The sequence below is a fragment of the Hyla sarda genome, chromosome 5 (genome assembly GCF_029499605.1).
Source record: "Hyla sarda isolate aHylSar1 chromosome 5, aHylSar1.hap1, whole genome shotgun sequence".
Taxonomy (NCBI): Eukaryota; Metazoa; Chordata; class Amphibia; order Anura; family Hylidae; genus Hyla; species Hyla sarda.
Window position 1 is genome coordinate 309,065,919 of NC_079193.1, and position 21,934 is coordinate 309,087,852.

General features: G+C 44.1%; 1 protein-coding gene across 1 annotated transcript in view; it reads right to left on the minus strand.

Annotated features, from left to right (window-relative positions):
• The window catches only part of JPH1 (junctophilin 1), a 156,420-nt gene that overhangs the window by 24,641 nt on the left and 109,845 nt on the right, over positions 1–21,934 (minus strand). Inside the window, exon 4 of the mRNA XM_056522169.1 lies at positions 2,679–3,313. Within this exon, the coding sequence (XP_056378144.1) occupies positions 2,679–3,313 (635 nt within the window). The remainder of the gene's footprint in view (positions 1–2,678; positions 3,314–21,934) is intronic.

Sequence of the window (21,934 nt, forward strand, 5' to 3'; positions counted from 1 at the left end):
GGGTCTGAGGATCTCATCTCAGTACCTAATGGAAGTCAGGCTACCTCTGGCAAGCACAAGGAGGGCTGTGCCGCCCCCCAAATAAATGCCACCCCACACCATTACTGACCCACCTCCAAACCGGTGAAGCTGGAGGATGTTGTAAGCAGCAGAATGTTCTCCACCGCGTCTCCAGACTCTGTCACGTCTGTCACATATGCTCAGTGTGAACCTGCTTTACTCTGTAAAGAGCACAGGGCTCCAGTGGCGAATTTGCCAATCTTGGTGTTCTCTGGCAAATGCCAAACATCCTGCACGGTGTTGGGCTGTAAGCACTACCCCCCACCTGTAGACGTCGAGCCCTCATACTATCATCATGGAATCTGTTTCTGATCGTTTGAGTTGTCACATGCACATTTGTGGCCTGCTGGAGGTCATTTTACAGGGCTCTGGCAGGGCTCCTCCTGCTACTCATTGCACAAAGGTGGAGGTAGCAGTCCTGCTGCTGGGTTGTTGCCCTCCTACACGTCTCCTGGTGTACTGGCCTGTCTCCTGGTAGCACCTCCCTGCTCTGGACACTATGCTGACAGACACAGAAAACCTTCTTGCCACAGCTCGCATTGATGTGTCATCCTGGATAAGCTGCACTACCTGAGCCACTTGTGTGGGTTGTAGACCCTGTCACATGCTACCACTAGAGTCACAGCACCACCAGCATTCAAAAGTGACCAAAACATCAGCCAGGAAGCATAGGAACTGAGAAGTGGTCTGTGGTCACCACCTGCAGAACCACTCCTTTATTGTGGGGTGTCTTGCTAATTGCCTATAATTTCCACCTGTTGTCTGTACCATTTACACAACAGCATGTGAAATTGATTGTCAATCAGTGTTGCTTCCTGAGTAGACAGTGTGATTCCACAGAAGTGTGATTGACTTGGAGTTACATTGTGTTGTTTAAGTGTTCCCTTTTTTTTTATTTTTTTATTTTTAGCAGTGTATATATATATATTTTTTTTTTCTCTCTTGCTCACTTGTACAATACACTATTGTACTGCAGTGTATAGTACTCTGCCTGCTCTCCCAGTATATCATGCCTTTGAAGAACTTGGATGGCAAACCTTAAAAGGGCACTCCACTGGAAAAAATGTTTTTGAAATCAACTGGTGTCAGAAAGTTAAACAGATTTGAAAATTACTTCTATTAAAAAATCTTAATCCTTCCAACACTTATCAGCTGATGTATGATCCACAGGAAGTTATTTTCTTTTTGAATTTCCTTTCTGTCTGACTACAGTGCTCTCTGCTGACACCTCCGTCCTTAACAGAAACTGTCCAGAGCAGGAGAGGTTTGCTATGGGGATTTGCTTCTACTCTGGACTGGACAGTTCCTAAAATGGACAGAGTTGTCAGTAGAGAGCACTGTGGTCAGACAGAAAGGAAATTCAAAAAGAAAAGAACATCCTTGTGGATCATAGAACAGCTGATAAGTACTGGAAGGATTAAGATTTTTTGATAGAAGTAATTTACAAATCTTTTCAGCTTTCTATCACAGTTAATTTAGAAAACATTTATTTCCAGTGGAGTACCCCTTTAAGGCCTCCTGGCTGCCAACTGCTCTGTACCCACAATAGCAATGCAAGGAGATTAAGGTGATGGAGAACCCACCCTTGGTCTAACAGTTGCCATGATATCTAAGGGGTATATATTCCTGAGTACAATGTGCTCTGCCAGCTCTCCTAGTTTACACTGCCATCAGTGAATTAGGATGGCAAACCTAGGAGCCACTGGCTGCAAACCACTCGGCACCCAGTGACAGTGCTGGAGGTAGGGATGGTAGTTGGGGGAGCAATCGGGTAACAGAGGACCCCCCGCCCCTCTGTCTCACAGCTTAGATGCCTTGGTATCTAGGGGCTGTATGCTCCTGCATACGAAGCAGGCTCAGATTTTGAGCATGCACCATACTTCCTTTCTAACATTATGACATGCATTAACATAACATTTCGGAATGGAATTAACAATAACAGAATATATAACCAAGATGTGTAAGGAAGAACTTAGATCAACATTAGACTTTTAAAATGTGGATAAACAAGAAATCACAAAATGAAAAATAATGATCAGTAATCTCTCCCGATCCCTCCGTACACATGAACGTTCGGTTTGGCTGAGAGTTAATGTGTTGTGAATGAAGGGGAGAGGGTTAAATCCCTGGCAGACTTCTCTGATGGTGTCTTATCTTTCTGAGAACAAAAGGATTGGGCTGCCGAAATCCAATATGCCCGATCCTTCTGTCCCTTGACATCATCTGTTGGGGGAGAGTTGGGAGGTCACTTTACACATTAGACTGTCAGTCGGTTTGCTTGACTTTTTCCTTATTGGTTGGAGGGACCTTTAGACAAACCCTTGTTATATGGCATGCTGAGGCAAAAGTTGGACCCCTGGCTCAGAATCATAGCAATATAAGCCAAAGCAAAACACCACATCTGGCACGGCTTTTGGTTTTATACAGTGCGCACATCCCTAAATGTAGTAACTCCATACAACACTGCATTACGTGAAAACTGCCATCTACTACACATGTATTCCTCTTACTTAGAAGACAGGGTGATTGGAAGGATAATACTAAATAAATGGAAACCTAAGACTTAGTAAAAATTGAAAAAAATCTAAGAAGCCATTCAAAGAATAACTAATACTTACTGAATGAATTTCCTTTTCAACAGGTGATACTGAATCATTATTGGTTTGATTCTTTGGTGCCACGAGTTTGGGCTTAACTTTTGGCTCAGGTGTGCTTTCTTTGGCATCTGACTTTGCTTGTGGCTTTTTAGGGCTTTGCTTTTGGGGTTGTGGAACATTCACTGGAGATGGCTGTTTTTTTGGGTTGGAGTTTTCTTTTATAGCTAAATGCAATGATGGATTGACTGTTCCATAGTAGCTATGGAAATCAGCGTGAAGTTCCCCATTACCAGTGCTGCTTGGATTATGGCCAGATGAAGCCTTTGGTGATTGTTTGGCAATGGCCTCCTCTTTTACAGGAGCTTTCGTAGGCAAAGGTTTCAAGGAAGCAACAGGTAGATTATCGCTGGATGCACTTTTTCTTTCAAGATTAGGGGGAGCAACTGGGGTAGTGTTAGAATTTTTCCTCTGTGTATCCTGTGAAGAAGACTGGTGAGGTTTCTTCCGTTTTTCCTCTGGAGTTCTTGGAGGAGTTGTTCCTTTCCTATAAAAATGTGGCGACTCTTTTGGAGAAGGGTTTTTTGGGGGCTTTTCCTCTATGACTTCCTCTTTAACTTCAACAATGTCTTGAAACTTTTGCCTGATGTAATCTGGCCCTGAAAGAATTCAAACAAAATAATGTAAAAACCATATGAATGTTTCTTGAATGCTTGCAATACCAAGTGCATGGACAAAGGTGGTGCTGTTTCTATAAAAAAATAAAATCCACCATTTCAACTTACATAGTAGCTTCAAACTGCTTTAAAGGGGTACTCCACTGGGCAGCGTTCGGAAGTAAACGTTCCGAACGCTTTTTTCACGATGCTTGGGTTGGCCACGCCCTTGTGACATGCATTGAGGGGGCGTGGCTGTGATGTCACGAGGGGCGTGACTGACTCCCGCAGCACAAAAATAGCATTCAGAACATTTATTTCCGAACGCTGGCCAATGAAGTACCCCTTTAAGGAAAAGAAGACAAACTTTTGATCTACAGTTGCATATTGTGGATGGTATGCAAACTACCTATACCTGATAATAAGAGACAAGCAGAAGATTCGGCAAGTACCCAAGTATATTAATCTGTGATTTACATATTCAAGGGAATACAGGGAGGAGATAATCAAAGCGGCCTGTGCCAAAAATCGGGAGCAATTTCCACCAAACACTGGCTCATAAGCACATCTTCAATGTCACAGAAAAAGAGATACCTTTATTTTGTGTGGTGCTAATGTGTACGTGCGCCAAATTTATTAAATGGTCACAGGGCATTTGATACATTTTGCACATGTACACATTTCCTGAAATTTCACTGGAGTACACCATTTTCTTTATCTTACCTTTTGTGCAAAAAAAAATTGACCTTTTTCCCCATTCCAGTTGATAAATTTCCCCTCTACTGCTTGTGGCATTAATGTAAATTTTTTTTTTGTTAATTTCATATTCATAAAATATTACAGCACATTACATGCACAGGACAACTAGGCCAGACGTGTTTCGAGGTTTCCCTCCTTAATCATACAGCAAGAGGGCAGTGTTTACCAAGTGGGTGGGACGTTCAGTATAAATGTCAACTAGGGATGCACCGAAATGGAAATGTTGGTACAAAACTGAAAATTTAGGCTGCGCTTGGCCAAAAACCAAAACCGAAACCAAAACTGCTTTGCCCCGCCCACTTTTAATAGTATGGACATGAATGCATGCAGCGTAACCAAATATGCTTATTTTTTTTTATTTTATAAAAAACAAAAGGGGGTGAGGGAGGGGTGATTTGAACATTTATTTAGAGCAGGGGCTTTTTGACATTGCATTTTTACAATTTTTTTCTCTATATAGGGCAGTGTTTTCCACAGTGTGCCTCCAGTTGTTGCAAAATTACAACTTCCAGTATGCCCAGACAGCCGGGTATGCTGGGAGTTGTAGTTTTGCTTTGTGCAGTAGGCACTAAGAGTGGGGAAAGAAGTGAATATTAATTAGCTGTGCTGAGCACTTCAAAGTGCTGACGTCACTGTGTCCGAGGCTGGGATCGTACCCCCATCTATGCCCCTGACTGCTCATTTGCATATTCTGAAAAATAAAGATATCTTCTCAACGGAGCAATGGATCTGGGCACAGAAGGTGCCATTTTAATTAGTGTCACCCGCATTACCAGCCAGTACAGTGCAGTTGAAATTTGTTGCAGATTTCCTTTAGGGTACGTTCCCACACGGCGTATTTTGCTGCGTATTTGCTGCGTATTTGGTGCTGCGTATTTTCCTACCCATTGACTTCAACAGAGAAAATAAAATACGCTGCAGCAAATACACAGCAAATACTCCGTGTGGGAATGTACCCTAAAAGGGAAACTATCATCTGGTTTACCTGCACTAACCAGTTTGTACATGTATGTAGTGCTGGTAACACTGATGATAACGATACTTACCTGTCCCTGATCTATTGCAGGAGCATGCTGATGTCACTGCTGCTGCATCCCCAAGCCTGCTCGCAGCCGGACCCAGTGAAGAAGCAGCAGCGGTGACGTCAGTGTGCTCCTGAAGCTCTGCCTGTGCACCAAGCCTGCCTGCCAAAGATAAAGGGCCATTGGGACTACGGATCAGGACAGGGAAGCATTATTATCATCAGTGTCACTCGCATTACACACCTGTACCAACAGGTTAGTGCAGGTAAAACAAATGCCAGTTTCCCTTTAAGAATACGCCAGACTTAAATAGTCAAATAGCACAATGTTTACCCAAGCATTCAAATATAATTTAATTTGTTTTACTGAAGGTTTCTGCAATACTTTGAAAGGTATACCTCACCTGAGAAAACCAATACCGGACACAGAATAAGCAGTTGAGTAGATAGAAACATCAACGTCTTGAAAATAAAGGTAATATAGGGAAGCAATGACAAAAGAGATCAATCCTCTCACCTCAGTGTGACCATACACTGTATTGGGGGTATTTATCAAAGGATTTATGTGTCTTTTTTAACGTAACTTTGGCGCAATACTTTTGCGCAGTGTCTTTTTGCGCCAAAGTTTGGCGCATCTTTTCCACTGTCATTTTTAGAACTTTCTCAAAATCACACGGTCCTGTGTGTGTGATTTTAACTTTAGTCAGTAATTCATCATTTGCGCAATTGGGTGCAATTTTGGCGCAAATCCCGTTTTTTTGGGCGCAAATCCCTGCCAAGAGATTTTGCACATAGAAAACACACTTACCAATGTCAGAAAATGTAAAAGGCGTCAAAATACACTAAAAACTTTTTTTGTGAAAGCAGCGACGCCTCCAGGGCCGCTCAATACTATCCTGCGACATAGTGGTCTCTGAGGGACCTTCACCCTCCGTTGAGCCAGCATTGGACATGGCCACACAGGGTCAGGAAAGGTAAGCACTAAAGCAGTGGTCTCCAACCTGCGGACCTCCAGATGTTGCAAAACTACAACTCCCAGCATGCCCGGACAGCCAACGGCTGTCCGGGCATGCTGGGAATTGTAGTTTTGCAACATCTGGAGGTCCGCAGGTTGGAGACCACTGCACTAAAGTAACAAAAAAAAAAAAAAAACTACCCAAGTTGAAAATAAAATCCAATTCACATGATATATATATATAAACCCCACAAAAGAAAATAACTACTGTCGCTTGCTGATATACTGCAGGAGGGACTCCGAAATGGCTGCTCTACAGGGTAAAATACGCGTCCTCTGTGGGGGGTAAGTTCGGTGTAAAAGGGGCTGTGAACAGCTGATTTCAACATTTGAGCCAAAATGACTAACAACTTGCACCAAATGATAAATTTGGTGCATGTCCACGAAAACCCAAGTGAAAAAAAAAAGAGTAAAAGAAAATTGATAAATACCCCCCTATGTTCATAAATACATCTTTACAGCTAAGATAAGGCATAATTAACTTTAACCCCCCTACTTTATGATTTAGACCTTTTTCTATTTTTTGCCTTTTATGCCCTCTCTACTTAAAAACCAGAATTGTAATACCAGTATTGTAAGCAGTTAGGTAACCCCCTCCTCCCACACCATCTCTAGGAGTGCACAGGTTAATACTGAGAGGGTAGCACTGTACACAGGCTGATTATATAGTCTCAACAGCAAAATTACACAGCAATGCAGAGCTAAAGCAGCTGGGAAATACAATGCTCCGTGCTTGTCCCTGGAGCCCTAGACTTCAATTTACAATAGTCTACAATTTGCTTATGGAGTGCACATTTCAGGCTGTAGTAAAATGATATGTAGCCTGGTGACAGGATTCAAGGCGGCGAAGGTTAGTTAATTTCTTTGGTCTAAATGCGTACAAACAAGAGCAAGTATATTACGGAACTGCAGATAATTGTCGCCATACTAGATTACCATCTATAATATAAAACATTAAGTTAATGCTACAGATCTAAATAATTGCCAATACATAAGCAGATAAAAACTGTACATCTGTAAAAGTGTCATCTTAGGGCATATTGATAAATCTCACAGGATTAAAGGAGTACTCCGTGGAAAAGTTTTTTTTTTTAATCAAATGGTGCCAGAAAGTTAAACAGATTTGTAAATTAAACAAAAAGACAAAAATACCCAGACCTCAAGGAAGGTATAATAGGCGAAATAATTAAAACTATAATTAAAGGACCAAGAATCGTGCTTTAATTATAATAAAGTATATAATTTTATTAAAAATAGTGATATAATAGGCTGATAAAAATTCCACCTCACAAGGGGCCCCTTGTGAGAGGGAGATAAATTTACCTAAAATTTAAATGAACTGACACTGGTATATGGAGACTATTTTCTATCACAGGATGCACTATATATACTGAAACAATTAAAGACAAAATGTACTGATATGTACTGAGACAGTTACAGGGCTACTCCGCCACTGGCATCTTATCCCCTATCCAAAGGATAGGGGATAAGATGTTAGATCGCCGCGGTCCCGCTGCTGGGGACCCTGGGGATCGCCGCTGCGGCACCCCGCCTTCATTACTGCACAGAGCGAGTTCGCTCTGTGCGTAATGACGGGCGATACAGGGGCCGGAGCAGCGTGATGTCATGGCTCCGCCCCTCATGACATCACGGCCGTCCCCTTAATGCAAGTCTATGGCAGGGGGCGTGGCAGTCTGCCAGGCCCCCTTCCCATAGACTTGTATTGACGGGGGCGGGCCGTGACGTAACGATGCTCTGGCCCTTGTATTGCCCGTCATTACGTGCAGAGCGATCTCGCTCTGCGCAGTAATGATAGCAGGGTGCCGCAGCAGCGATCCCCGGGGTCCCCAGCAGTGGGACCCCGGCGATCTGACATCTTATCCCCTATCCTTTGAATAGGGGATAAGATGTCTAGGGGCGGAGTACCCCTTTAATTGCTGGGTGGTATCGTAAAAATCAGTCCTTTTCCACTGTAAAGGGGGTTGGATGCAAAAATATGTGCAGTATGCAACAATGTAACAAGTTCCTCTTAGTAGATGAAAGTGCAACAATGTTCAAAGTGTATTACAATTAGTGTTCACTGTTGCTAGTTTCTCAGTGTCTTTACATCAGGACAAACAGCTGGCAGTTTTGCAGTACATTACCGGTCCTTAGAGCGTGGATCTGCCGTGGAGCTGAATGGATAAAGCACTGAGATGGTCACTGCAGGTGGGCTACCTCCGGGTCCCGGCGCTGGCAGGCGTCGGTGATGGATACTTGTAGAGGTGTCACTGACTGATGGAATGTCCCGCCGTAGAGGTCAGGTTTGCAACAGACTGGGGATTGATGTCTCTACCTCGTGAGAGTGGCGTGTGACGTCAGTGCCGGCACCTGCAGGATGTGCTTGGATTGCCCCGGCTCGTGGCAAGTCCACTCTGGACTAGAAGTCCGCTATGGACTGGAGCGGCAAGATCGGCAGGGTCGTCTCCAGGTAGATTTACAGCATAGAAATTAGAATTTGTAATGCAGAGTGCAGTCTTAGTGATAGTCCACAACTGACTGATTTGTAAATTACTTCTATTAAAAAATCTTAATAATTCCAGTACTTTTTAGGGGCTATATACTACAGAGGAAATGTTTTTCTTTTTTTTTTTTATTTCTCTTATGTCACGACCACGGTGCTCTCTGCTGACCTCTGCTGTCCTTTTTAGGAACTGTCCAGCATATGTTTGCTGTGGGGATTTTCTCCTGCTCTGGACAGTTCCTAAAATGGACAGCAGATGTCAGCAGAGAGCACTGTGGTCATGACATAAGAGAAATCCAAAAAGAAAAACATTTTCTATGTAGTATAACAGCCCCTAAAAAGTACTGGAAGGATTAAGATTTTTTTTTTATAGAAGTAATTTACAAGTAAAACTCAAAGTGAATATAAAACACAAAAAACTGCACAGTATCGCCTGTATAGAGCACCACAATATTGCAGTGATATATTTGCCTGTCTGGGTACAATAGGGATTCCAGTGTGGTGCCGTCCTTTTCAGTGTGAGGTAACAGTAGGTAAGAAGTGCGTAACAGGGACAGTGGGTAGGGAGAGCCTGAGTTACTCCCCACTTAAATGCTACAAATGACTCGGCACTCGAGATAATGCCTAAGTGGGATTTATTTCATACGCAATCCAAGTAGATAACATTTCAGTCAGGTATTGACCTTCATCAGATCTGGATTGCTGCGGAGTATAGTGCTAGAAGGTGCGGCTAGAACCGCCGTGATATGTGTCCTGCGTGGAGCGACCGTAGTCGCAGATGTCTCTGCGACTACGTTCGCTCCACACAGGACACATATCACGGCGGTTCTAGCCGCACCTTCTAGCACTATACTCCGCAGCAATCCAGATCTGATGAAGGTCAATACCTGACCGAAACGTTATCTACTTGGATTGCGTATGAAATAAATCCCACTTAAGCATTATCTCGAGTGCCGAGTCATTTGTAGCATTTAAGTAAGGATTGGGACCCTACTCATGCACCCACCATCTGGATCAAGAGTGCCATATTGTGTTACTAGTTTACTCCCCACTTATAGTGATCACAAACTTATTATACACGCTAATATATAATGCCTATATTGCGGTAATCTATATGGCTGCTATTTTTTTGTGTTTCACATTAACTTAGAATTTTGAATAAAAGCCACATTTTAATGTGCGTTAATTTTTGTGGATTCTTTTAGTGTCTATTGTTACGCCGAGCGCTCCGGGTCCCTGCTCCTCCCCGGAGCGCTCGCGGCATTCTCCTCTCTGCAGCGCCCCGGTCAGACCCGCTGACCAAGAGCGCTGCACTGACACTGCCGACGGGGATGCGAATCGCATAGCGGGACGTGCCCGCTCGAGGATCGCATCCCAATCCACCTACCTGTCCCGGTCCCCGGCTGTCACGTCCTGGTGCGCGCGGCTCTGCTCCCTAGGGCGCGTGCGCGCCAGCTCTCTAAGATTTAAAGGGCCAGTGCACCACTAATTGGTGCCTGGCCCAATCAGTCTAATTAGCTCCCACCTGCTCCACGCCTTTATAACCTCACTTCCCCTTCCCAGCATTGCCGGATCTTGTTGCCCTTGTGCCTAGTGAAAGCGTTTCCTGTGATTGCCTTACCAGTGTTTCCAGACCTTCTGCTGTTGCCATTGACTACGAACCTTGCCGCCTGCCCTGACCTTCTGCTACGTCTGACCTCGCCTCTGTCTAGTCCTTCTGTCCCACGTCTTCTCAGCAGTCAGCGAGGTTGAGCCGTTACCGGTGGATACGACCTGGTTGCTACCGCCGCAGCAAGTCCATCCCGCTTTGCGGCGGGCTCTGGTGAATACCAGTAGCAGCTTAGACTCGGTCCACCGGTACGGTCCACGCCAATCCCTCGCTGACACAGAGGATCCACATCCAGCCTGCCGAATCCTAACATCTATTGTCATCAGTCGTTGAGTGGTAACCTATGTATACCATACACAGTTAAAAGCCACGACCTGTTCAATATTGCTGTAAATTATGCATGGAAAAGCTGAGGATAAGCTTATCTGAACTACAATAGAGTAAATCTGACGGTTTATCCACTGGCAAGATTGTGTCAGACATCTCAGTAGTGTTTTGTTGAGTAAAAAAAAACTATACATTTTTTTTGCTATCATAACAAAGGCCAACACTGCACTGCTGAAAAGTAAGTTAGTTAAAGGGTTATTTTGGAGAGTATTTTTTTCTGTAATTGTGCTCTGCCAGGTGGTATGGAGTAAAAAATGCCATACTTACCTTCCTCTCTCCCCCACCACTATCACTGCACAGCACATCCAGGGTTGGATGTCGAATTGCCAATCAGCGGTTCAATTGGGAGACTAATGCTGCATCTGATTGGTAAAGCAGGCATTTCCACTTTCTAACCCTGACCTCGGAAATGCACAGAAGCTCCATGATACTGCCCAGAGCCCAATTAGATCTACAGTTCAGCAGAAAATATCCTACTTTGCATTAATCAGCTGCATGTAATAAAACTTTCATTGATTTAAGGCTAGGTTCACATCTGTGTTGGAGCTTCTGGCAGAAAAAAAATTACTGCTGGACCGAAACACCCTGTACAGGGCCCAGGTTCTCCTCCTGAATGTGGCGTTTCGACCACAGCACGAAGCTGCGGCCAACACGCCCCTCAATGCATCTCTACAGGAGAGCCGAAGCACTGCACTCGGCAACCTCCGGCTCTCCTATTGAGATGCATTGAGGGGGCGTGTTGGTTCGAGCAGTGATCAAAAAGCCGCTGTTACGCCGAGCGCTCCGGGTCCCTGCTCCTCCCCGGAGCGCTCGCGACGTTCTCCCCTCTGCAGCGCCCCGGTCAGACCCGCTGACCGGGAGCGCTGCACTGACATTCGCGATGGGGATGTGATTCGCATAGCGGGACGCGCCCGTTCGCGAATCGCATCCCAAGCCACTTACCTGTCCCGGTCCCCGGCTGTCATGTTCTGGCGCGCGCGGCTCCGCTCTCTAGGGCGTGCACGCGCCAGCTCTCTAAGATTTAAAGGGCCAGTGCACCAGTGATTGGTGCCTGGCCCAATCAGTCTAAATTAGCTTCCACCTGCTCCCTGTCCATATAACCTCACTTCCCCTTCCCTTCCTTGCCGGATCTTGTTGCCTTGTGCCAGAGAAAGCATTAGTGTTGTTCAAAGCCTGTGTTCCAGATCATCTGCTATCCTCATTGACTACGAACCTTGCTGCCTGCCCCGACCTTCTGCTACATCTGACCTTGCCTCTGTCTAGTCCTTCTGTCCCACGCCTTCTCAGCAGTCAGCGAGGTTGAGCCGTTGCCGGTGGATACGACCTGGTTGCTACCGCCGCAGCAAGACCATCCCGCTTTGCGACGGGCTCTGGAGAATACCAGTAGCAACCCTAGAACCGGTCCACCGTCACGGTCCACGCCAATCCCTCGCTGACACAGAGGATCCACATCCAGCTAGCCGAATCCTAACAGCCGCATTCAGGAGGAGAGCTGGGGCCCTGTACAAGAGATTGTGGTGGATCCCAGCGGTCGGACCCCCGCGATCTGACGCTTATCCCCTATCCTTAGGATAGGGGATAAGTTTTGCTATACTGAAGTTCTCCTTTATCCCATACTATATAAACTAAAATGATGACTTTGCACCTCAGATTGACTCCTGGTCTTTTAGATAGATTCCTTATCTTGATCAGATGATTTACAATGACGGAGAGATTACCGTATTTATCGGGGTATACCACGCACCGGCCTATAACACGCACCCTCATTTTACCAAGGATATTTGGGTAAAAAAAGTTTTTTACCCAAATATCCATGGTAAAATGAGGGTGCGTGTGTGCGCGTGTATACCCCGATACATCCCCAGGAAAGGCAGGGGGAGAGAGGCCGTCGCTGCCCGCTTCTCTCCCCCTGCCTTTCCTGGGGTCTAGAGCCCTGCTGTCGGCCCTTCTCTCCCCCTGGCTATCGGCGCCGCTGCCCGTTCTGTCCCCATGACTATCGGTACCGGCGCCCCATTGCCGGCGCCGATAGCCAGGGGGAAAGAAGCGGCGCCGACAGCCAGGGGGAGAGAAGGGGCAGCGACACCCATTGCCGGCGCCGCTGCCCCGTTGCCTCCCCCCATCCCTGGTGGCATAATTACCTGGGTTGGGTCCGCGCTGCTGCAGGCCTCCGGCGTCCGTCCCCTTCGTCGTTGCTATGCGCTGCACGGCGCGGCGCATGACGTCAGTGCGCCGTGCATAGCAACGACGCAGGGGACGCACGCCGGAGGCCTGCAGCAGCGCGGACCCAACCCAGGTAATTATGCCACCGGGGATGGGGGGAGGCAACGGGGCAGCGGCGCCGGCAATGGGTGCCGCTGCCCCTTCTCTCCCTCTGGCTATCGGCGCCGGTACCGATAGTCAGGGGGACAGAACGGGCAGCGGCGCCAATAGCCAGGGGGTGAGAAGGGCCGGCAGCAGGGCTCTAGACCCCAGGGAATGCAGGGGGAGAGAAGCGGGCAGCGACAGCCTCTCTCCCCCTGCTTTTCCTGGGGAGGTATCGGCGTATAACACGCACATAGACTTTAGGCTAAAAATTTTAGCCTAAAAAGTGCGTGTTATACGCCGATAAATACGGTATATATCAATGCCATAATCAAAAAATACAAAGATTTACGGCTGTAGACTTTGGCAATGAAAACCAATGAGCAGGGCCCAGAAAAATGAAATAAAACTTATTTTCTTTATATAACAAGCTGCTTAAAGAAAACAGCTCTTAATTATTAAAGTAAATGATGTATTCTTCCCGTTGGTACAATTTTCATTAGGTTTATGATAATGCTTATCATTAGCATTTCTTAACATGCCAATTTCTTACATCCCGCACATACTCCTCCACTTACATGCCTACAGAGATCTCCTGGTAACAATGACTATTCTGAGAACATTTATCTTCCATGATCATTACGCTCTGCACCAGCAGTCACTCAGTAGGGAGCGCGTCATTTATTTGTAACATAGACTGCTCAAACCCTGCAATGTATAGAATTATGTATTGAGAAGAAGCTAGCCAAACATATATGTTATGTCCAGGGCCCAATCACTATTGGTGGAAAGTCCTGGATAAAACATAGGGAGAGTGCCCCTTTACTTTAATAGGTGAGGACTTTATGACCTAAAGAGTTTATCACACTGATAGAAAACACAAAGCTCTGGAGCAATACACGCCACTATTCTAACACAATTTATATACAGCCCCTCTTCACCATTTTAGCCTATTTCTTTTCCTTTTCAACCGTACTAACTATGTAGCTCTGGTTTTCTCACTTTAAAGGGGTACACTGCCCCTAGACATCTTAACCCCCGCGATCTCTCCTGCAGCACCCCCTGCCATCTGGTGCACGGAGTGAGCTTCGCTCCGTGCCTGATGACTGGCTATGAAGGGGCCAGAGGATCGAGATGTCACGGCCTTGCCCCCGTTTGACATCACGCCCCTCCCCCTAAATGCAAGTCTATGGGAGAGGGCGTGACAGCTGCCACACCCCCTCCCATAGTATTGCATTAAAGGGGCAGGCATGATGTCACAGGGGGGCAGGTCTGTGATGTCATGATCCTTCGGCCCCTGCATTGCCAGTCATCAGGCACGGAGCTCACTCCGTGCACCAGATGGCAGGGGGTGCTGCAGGAGAGATCACTGGGGTTCCCAGCAGTGAGACCCCACGATCAGACATCTTATCCCCTAGATGTCTAGTAAAGATACAAGATCTCACTTCTCCTGTCTCCCTCCACTGACATACACAGACAGCAGTCCTTCCCACACACCTCCAGAGATCTCACTAACATAGTGCTATGAGATCTTATTTCCATGAATTTTCCTCTCCACTGTCCGCACCAAATTATCGTTAATTTTTATTTGTAAATCACATGCTTCCTATACACACTTCTATAAGCCTGTGTATGTAAAAAAAAAGTGAAACATAGTATTACATATAAACATATACTTAGAATTTCTGTGTAGCATTAGATCAGGATCATTACATACACAGGCTTACGAAAGTTCAAAAAGAAAGTACCGTATGTGATGAACAAATACCTACCTCCTGGTGAGGAGATCAAACAAAACTTGTGTGTCCACCAAGAAGGAGGACACAGAAATCAGTGGAACGCAGAACAGCAGGAGGCGCTACACCTGTCATCAATGTAAGAACTTTCATAACAGAGACAGATTTTTAATCAATTGCTATTGAATTTAAATTCTTAACTACTCTGGAAATAAACACTATGGGGTCATATTCAAAACTCTCCACATTAAACTTGAGTTTCCATCAGATATTCAAAGTGTTTTACATGAGAATGATCCATGGTTTATACTAGTCACTCCAGATTAGCAAAAGTGGGTGTGGCTATGTAAATTTCAAGTTTTACTTGATATTATCAAAAGGGTAACAGTCCATTTTACATTAAAAATTTCACACCAGCTTTTTGCTAGTGTAGAAATCACAGAAGTGGTTGTATTTATTTATTTATTTTTTTGGGTAAAGGTGTCAATTCCAATAATTATTATTGAAAAAGGTCATTAAAAAATGATATATATTTTTTTCTTTTTTTCATGGTCACTGCACCCTTTAAGTCCTAGAAATGTTTTATTTATACAGTTTTCGCTTGTCTGGGCACTAGTAATCATGGAATATTACGTGAGATGCTTCAGGCAGAATTTTCCGGGATGTAAAATTTGGTGCAAGAAAAAAACCAATATGGTGGCAACTAAAAAAAAAATTATTTGGTGCCAAATTTGACAATTTCGGCACAAAAAAATATGTGGCACAAAAATTAACACATTTTCAAAGCAGCACAAAAGACTTTTAAAAATGTGAGGAGAAAAAAAAGTGTAATTATTATCGCTGTAACAGAAATTACAGTAGTTTTTGATTATCTCCCAAAATATTTCATATGGAATAACCCATTTCATCTCAACTAGACATCTTTGGTCACTTTGGACAGAATTGGGGTGCATGAGGGGGACTGTTCAGTGCATGTATTTCAAAAGTATGCCCTAAAAAAGGCATAAAATCTAATTTCATAAAAATGTGTATAAATGATTCATATAGTTCTGTTCCACATGTGACACTTAGCATAAGAATGTTGTGAGACTTCTGAGAAGCATCCAAGAACCATGACAAGATTGCTATAAGTAAATAGATACACTTTACTTTAAGATACACCGATAAGCCCTAATGCCCAACAGTTTTACTATGATGTAACGATTACGTGTAGGGATTTTGGCAACTTTCATAAGAGCCAAAATATGATGGCTACATGACTGGTTTAGAGTGTCTCCAAAATGACAGATCTTGTGTGATGTGATATTCCTGGGGTGCAGTGGTTTGTACCTACAATAACTAATCCAAAGAAGGTCATGGAAGTCCAAGGTTTGCCACCTTCTCCAACCCCACAGTTGAGCTAACGTAGCACGAAATTGCTAAAAAAGTTATTGTTGGCAATGATAGAAAGCGGTCAGAACACACAGAGCATTTCAGCAAATAAAGCTGCATAGCTGCAGGGCGGTGAGGGTCAACACTGACTCCTGTCCAACACCAACAGAACATAGAATGAAGCTGGACGGGCTTTGAAATGCTTTGTACTTTTAATAAACTAGTAGTTTTTATTTCTTTGGAAGTCATCCTGTTGATTTTATATGTGGCGGCGCCTGGATATCCCCGAGGAGGAAGGAGTGGTTGTTACGATTGTCTTTGCGCCCTGGAGCATGTTTGGGGTGGACCAGCATCCCAGGTGAATTGTGCCCTGGATATTACCCTTGTACGTTTGTAAGGGTTGTTCCGGAATTTGCACAACAGATAGGTGAGTGGTTTATGTACCATTTATTTCACCTACATCTATAACTAAAGGTTCTACACATGGGAGCACTTTTGTTTGCTGTTTGTTCTAAGGAACAGTTTGAGGAACACACCAAAGAGGTCACTGACTGGCTAAGTCAGCATGTCCTTGTCTTAAAGGGGTACTCCCACCCTAGACATCTTATCCCCTATCCAAAGGATAGGGCATAAGATGTCTGATCGCGGGAGTCCCGCCGCTGGGGACCCCGCAATGTTAAATGCGGCACCCACTCCAGTTTACCCCCTCCCATAGACTTGCATTGAGGGGACGGGGCGTGACGTGGAGCGGAGTCCTGACGTCACGGACTTCCGTTCCCGTGGTCGCAACCCAGACCCTCCAGCGCTTCCAGACAAGAAGCAGGTGGGTGCCGCATGCAACATTGCGGGGGTCCCCAGCAGCGGGACCCCCGCGATCAGACATCTTATCCCCTATCCTTTGGATAGGGGATAAGATGTCTAGGGTGGGAGTACCCCTTTAAGATCCTGAACAGGATTGTTACACAGCAGAACCAGGTTCCAATGGAAGGGCGGCGGCAGCAGGGGTATGTACACATTGGCCTGGATTTACTATTGTAAGCCCGACCTGTTTTATCGGGTTTTTGCGCTAGAATTTAAAAAACCCGACCAACTCTCCATTTTACTGAGAAAACCCAAGAAATGGGTGTGACTGCCAGGGAAAAGGGGGCGTGGTCAACTAAAGGGGGCATGTCCCGACATATTAACTATGGTTTCCACAGAAAATGTGGTGGATTTGAGCTGAGGAAAAACCGACAGATCGGAGCAGGTGTAAAAAAGAAAAACATAAGGAAAAGTGCAAAATGTAGGGAAACCTTAGTAATTACTGTGAAACAATATCTGTTGGGGAAAAAACCCACAAAGAAAACTACACTCTCTTAGTAAATTGGGGCCATTGTTTATTATCTTTACCTGAGCCCACTGTAAAATTATTCCCTGAGCAACCCCTTTAAAGGGGTACTCCACTGGTAAACTTTGTTTTGTTTTTTAACTGGTGCCAGAAAGTTAAACAGATTTGTAAATTACTTCTATTAAAAAATCTTAATCCTTCCAGCACTTATCAGCTGCTGTATGATCCACAGGAACTTATTTTCCTTTTGAATTTCCTTTCTGTCTGACCACAGTGCTCTCTGCTGACACCTCTGTCCATGTCAGGAACTGTCCAGAGCAGTATAGGTTTTCTATGGGTATTTTGCACCTACTCTGGACAGTTCATAAAATGGACAGAGGTGTCAGTAGAGAGCAGTGTGGTCAGGCAGAAAGGAAATGTAAAAAGAAAAGTATTTCCTGTGCATCATACAGCAGCTGATAAGTACTGGAACGATTAAGATTTTTTAATAGGAGTAATTTACAAATATGTTTAACTTTCTGGCACCAGTTGATTTAAAAAAAAATGTTTTCCAGTAGAGTACCCCTTTAATGCTGCTGCTACATTTTATAAGTGGTCTCCAAACCATGGACCTCCAGCTGTTGAAAAACTACAACTCCCAGCATGCCCAAACAGCTAGCGACCTGGCATGCTGGAAGTTGTAGGTCTGTAACATCTGAAGGTCCACAGTTTGGAGACCACAGTTATACAGGTTGCATATAATGAGAAAAACATTTCTGCTTCTTTCCAGAAACAGCACCACACCTGAGCGGAATGGGATTCTGCTGCACTGTGCTCACGGCGGTATTCATGTCTATTATTTCTGCGAATTGTCCTTGTAAATGCATTGCCATCTATGAGACCGTGCCTTTCCGAGCGGCCCTAGTGCCCGCCGGAACATTCAAATGTGCAGAATATCCGCCTATGTTTTTCGGGCGGACATTCTGCATGGAATCGGTCATGTGAACATGGCCTTAAAGTGAATAGAGCTGAACTGCAATACCACATATGGTCTGTGTACTGGTGTAGCACTGTTTCTGTCAGACAGAAGCTTTTTCGAATCTTGTGCAGCCCCTATAAGACACACAAGTTCATATATATACAGTATATATATGTCATAAGTTGTAAAGAGGTGCTGAAGCTTATGATTCATGAATCTCGGGTTCTACAAGCTCATTCATCACAGCTATAATAATATGTCAGCGCTGAAATGGCCCAACTATTCATTTTAATCTGCACTTAGTTTAATTGAATGGATCGCAAAAGTGAATTGTAGAAGACAATAGAGGGAATCCGGGTATTATCATTAATCTCCCCTTCTTGTTAATAATTACATTTCTCTAACAAAACAACAGAGAATATACCAGAAAAAGATCTAAAAAAAATAAATAAATAAAAAGTTAACTTTATTCAGTTAAAGGGAATGTTTCATCAGAAAAAGGTTGTTTAATCCTGAAATCTGCTGTCTGGCCAATAGGACTCGTATTAAGCTGACAATTCCTGTTCTGTACAGATCAGCGCCCAGCAGGGTCCTTCTCATCTTCTCAGACAGGATTACATAAATATACCATCTACTTCATTCATATTATTGGATGGTATATTTAGGCTGTGTTCACACAACGGAATGACCGCACAGAGAATCTCCACGCTGACATTCCGCAAAATGCGGGTGCCGCTTAAACATGCCAGTGCTAGGACCGCACAGGAATGCGCAGTCTCACAGATGGATATGCATTCCGTGCGGAGTCCGCAGAAAGAATGAACATGTCCATTGTTCCTGCAGACACAGAAATCTGAATTTTGGTGCTAGAAACGTCTGGTATGGAAATTCCGCCGTGTGCACAGAGCAGCAGGATCTTGTTGAATTCAACGGGACTCTGCTGCAGTGGAATCTCCGTGCCAAATTCCAAAGCAGAATCTGGCACAGAAATTCCGACATGAGAACATGGCCTTAGGGTCCTTGTGATCACTCAGTGATAATCTGTATATAGAAACTGTGTGAATTGACCCCCCACCCATAGGTCTGTTTTTATACAGTACAGACCAAAAGTTTGGACACACCTTCTCATTCAGAGTTTTCTTTATTTTCATGACTATGAAAATTGTAGATTCACACTGAAGGCATCAAAACTATGAATTAACACATGTGGAATTATATACATAACAAAAAAGTGTGAAACAACTGAAAATATGTAATATTCTAGGTTCTTCAAAGTAGCCACCTTTTGCTTTGATTACTGCTTTGCATACTCTTGACATTCTCTTGTTGAGATTCAATAGTCACCTGAAATGGTTTCCACTTCACAGGTGTGCTGGTGTGGAGGAGGAGGAGGTGTGATGGTGTGGGGGTGCTTTACTGGTGACACTGTTGGGGATTTATTCAAAATTGAAGGCATACTGAACCAGCATGGCTACCACAGCATCTTGCAGCGGCATGCTATTCCATCCGGTTTGCGTTTAGTTGGACCATCATTTATTTTTCAACAGGACAATGACCCCAAACACCTCCAGACTGTGTAAGGGCTATTTGACCAAGAAGGAGAGTGATGGGGTGCTGCACCAGATGACCTGGCCTCCACAGTCACCGGACCTGAACCCAATCGAGATGGTTTGGGGTGAGCTGGACCGCAGAGTGAAGGCAAAAGGGCCAATAAGTGCTAAGCATCTCTGGGAACTTCTTCAAGACTGTTGGAAGACCATTTCAGGTGACTACCTCTTGAAGCTCATCAAGAGAATGCCAAGAGTGTGCAAAGCAGTAATCAAAGCAAAAGGTGGCTAGAACCTAGAATATGAAATATTTTCACACTTTTTTGTTATGTATATAATTCCACATGTGTTAATTCATAGTTTTGATGCCTTCAGTGTGAATCTACAATTTTCATAGTCATCAAAATAAAGAAAACTCTGAATGAGATGTGTCCAAACTTTTGGTCTGTACTGTATGTGTATATATATATATATATATATATATATATATATATATATATATACACAGGATCTTTACTACAGCTGATGCTCAGAGATCAGGCTCCCCTTCCCTCTTGAATGAGCTTTGCACAGGTCACATGTTCAGAAACATATCCCCAAGGATCTGGGCACACTATAACCCTGTGTATTGGGTATAGTGTAGATGAACTGGCTGTCAGTTTGGCTTTAAGCACACTGGTTTTCCACACTAGTAAGTAAATGTGCGCACCTACATTAGGAAGACTTTATCATAAGTGCAGATTTTCCCACAATACGAAACCTGCTGTGTTTCCCAGTTGTTGCACAAAATTTATTATATTGCGCACATCACTTCATAAATTTCCAGAAATGACAGGAATCTCATAGAAGTTTTTTAATTTTTTACAAGGCTGATATGCTCACACACATTCCTATACCAACTAGTCACCGGAGTACATCTGCGCACAAAATTATTTTTAGTGATAAATTCAGTGCACCCACCAGTGCATCTGCTCTCCATATCCCCCGGAAGAAAACAACAACAAAAATTATGAAATCAGCGATGAAAAACATAAAAATAGTGCAAAATGACATGATAATTTTGGTGCAAGTAGCACAAAATAAAAACACACCGTACACATAATTTATAAATAAATCACCCCCTAAGAGTAACATGGAACAGATTTAAATGACAAATCTCAAGATGCCCATATTTCACTATAGGATATATGAAGTGACATAGTAACATTGTAACATAGTTCATAAGGTTGAAAAAAGACCAGAGGCCATCAAGTTCAACCTATTATTAGGCTAGGTTCAGACTATGGAATTTCCGCCTGCAATTTTGCTTTGAAATTGCAGGCAGAAATTCCGCTTTCTAAAATGTATAGTGTAGTGAAGGATTTTCCGTTCACAAATTCACACTTCGGAATTTGTGAACGGACAATCCACTTGGAAATTTCCGCCTGAAGAAAGGCGGTGCTCTTTCTTCAGGCGGAAATCCGCGCGGAACACATTGCAGTCTATTGGAGACTGCAGTGTCCGCGCGGTCCTAGCGCCCACTGATTCAGCCAGCGCTGGCCGCACTCGGAATCTCCGGGTGGAAATTTTCTGCCTGAAGATTCCATAGTCTGAGCCTAACCTTACCCTAATTAGTCCCTACTGAGTTGATCCAGAGGAGGCAAAAAAAAACTCATACTAGAGGTAAAAATTCCTTCCCGATTCCAAATATGTCATCAGAATAAATCCCTGGATCAACCTTCTGTCCCTATAAATCTAGAATTCATAACCTGTAATGTTGTTATTCTCCAAAAATGCATCCAGACCCCTTTTAAACTCTTTTACAGAGTTCACCATGACCACCTCCTCTGGTGTAGAAACCTTCTTTCGTCTAGAGGTAGAGGATGCCCCCTTGTTATTGATACAGTCCTGGCTAAAAATAGATCATGGGAGAAATCTCTGTACGGTCCCCTGATATATTTATACATAGTTATTAGGTCTCCCCTAAGCCTTCTTTTTTCAAAACTAAATAACCTTAACCCCTTAAGGACTCAGCGTTTTTCCGTTTTTGCATTTTCATTTTTTCCACATCACCTTCTAAAAATCATAACGCTTTCAATGTTGCACCTAAA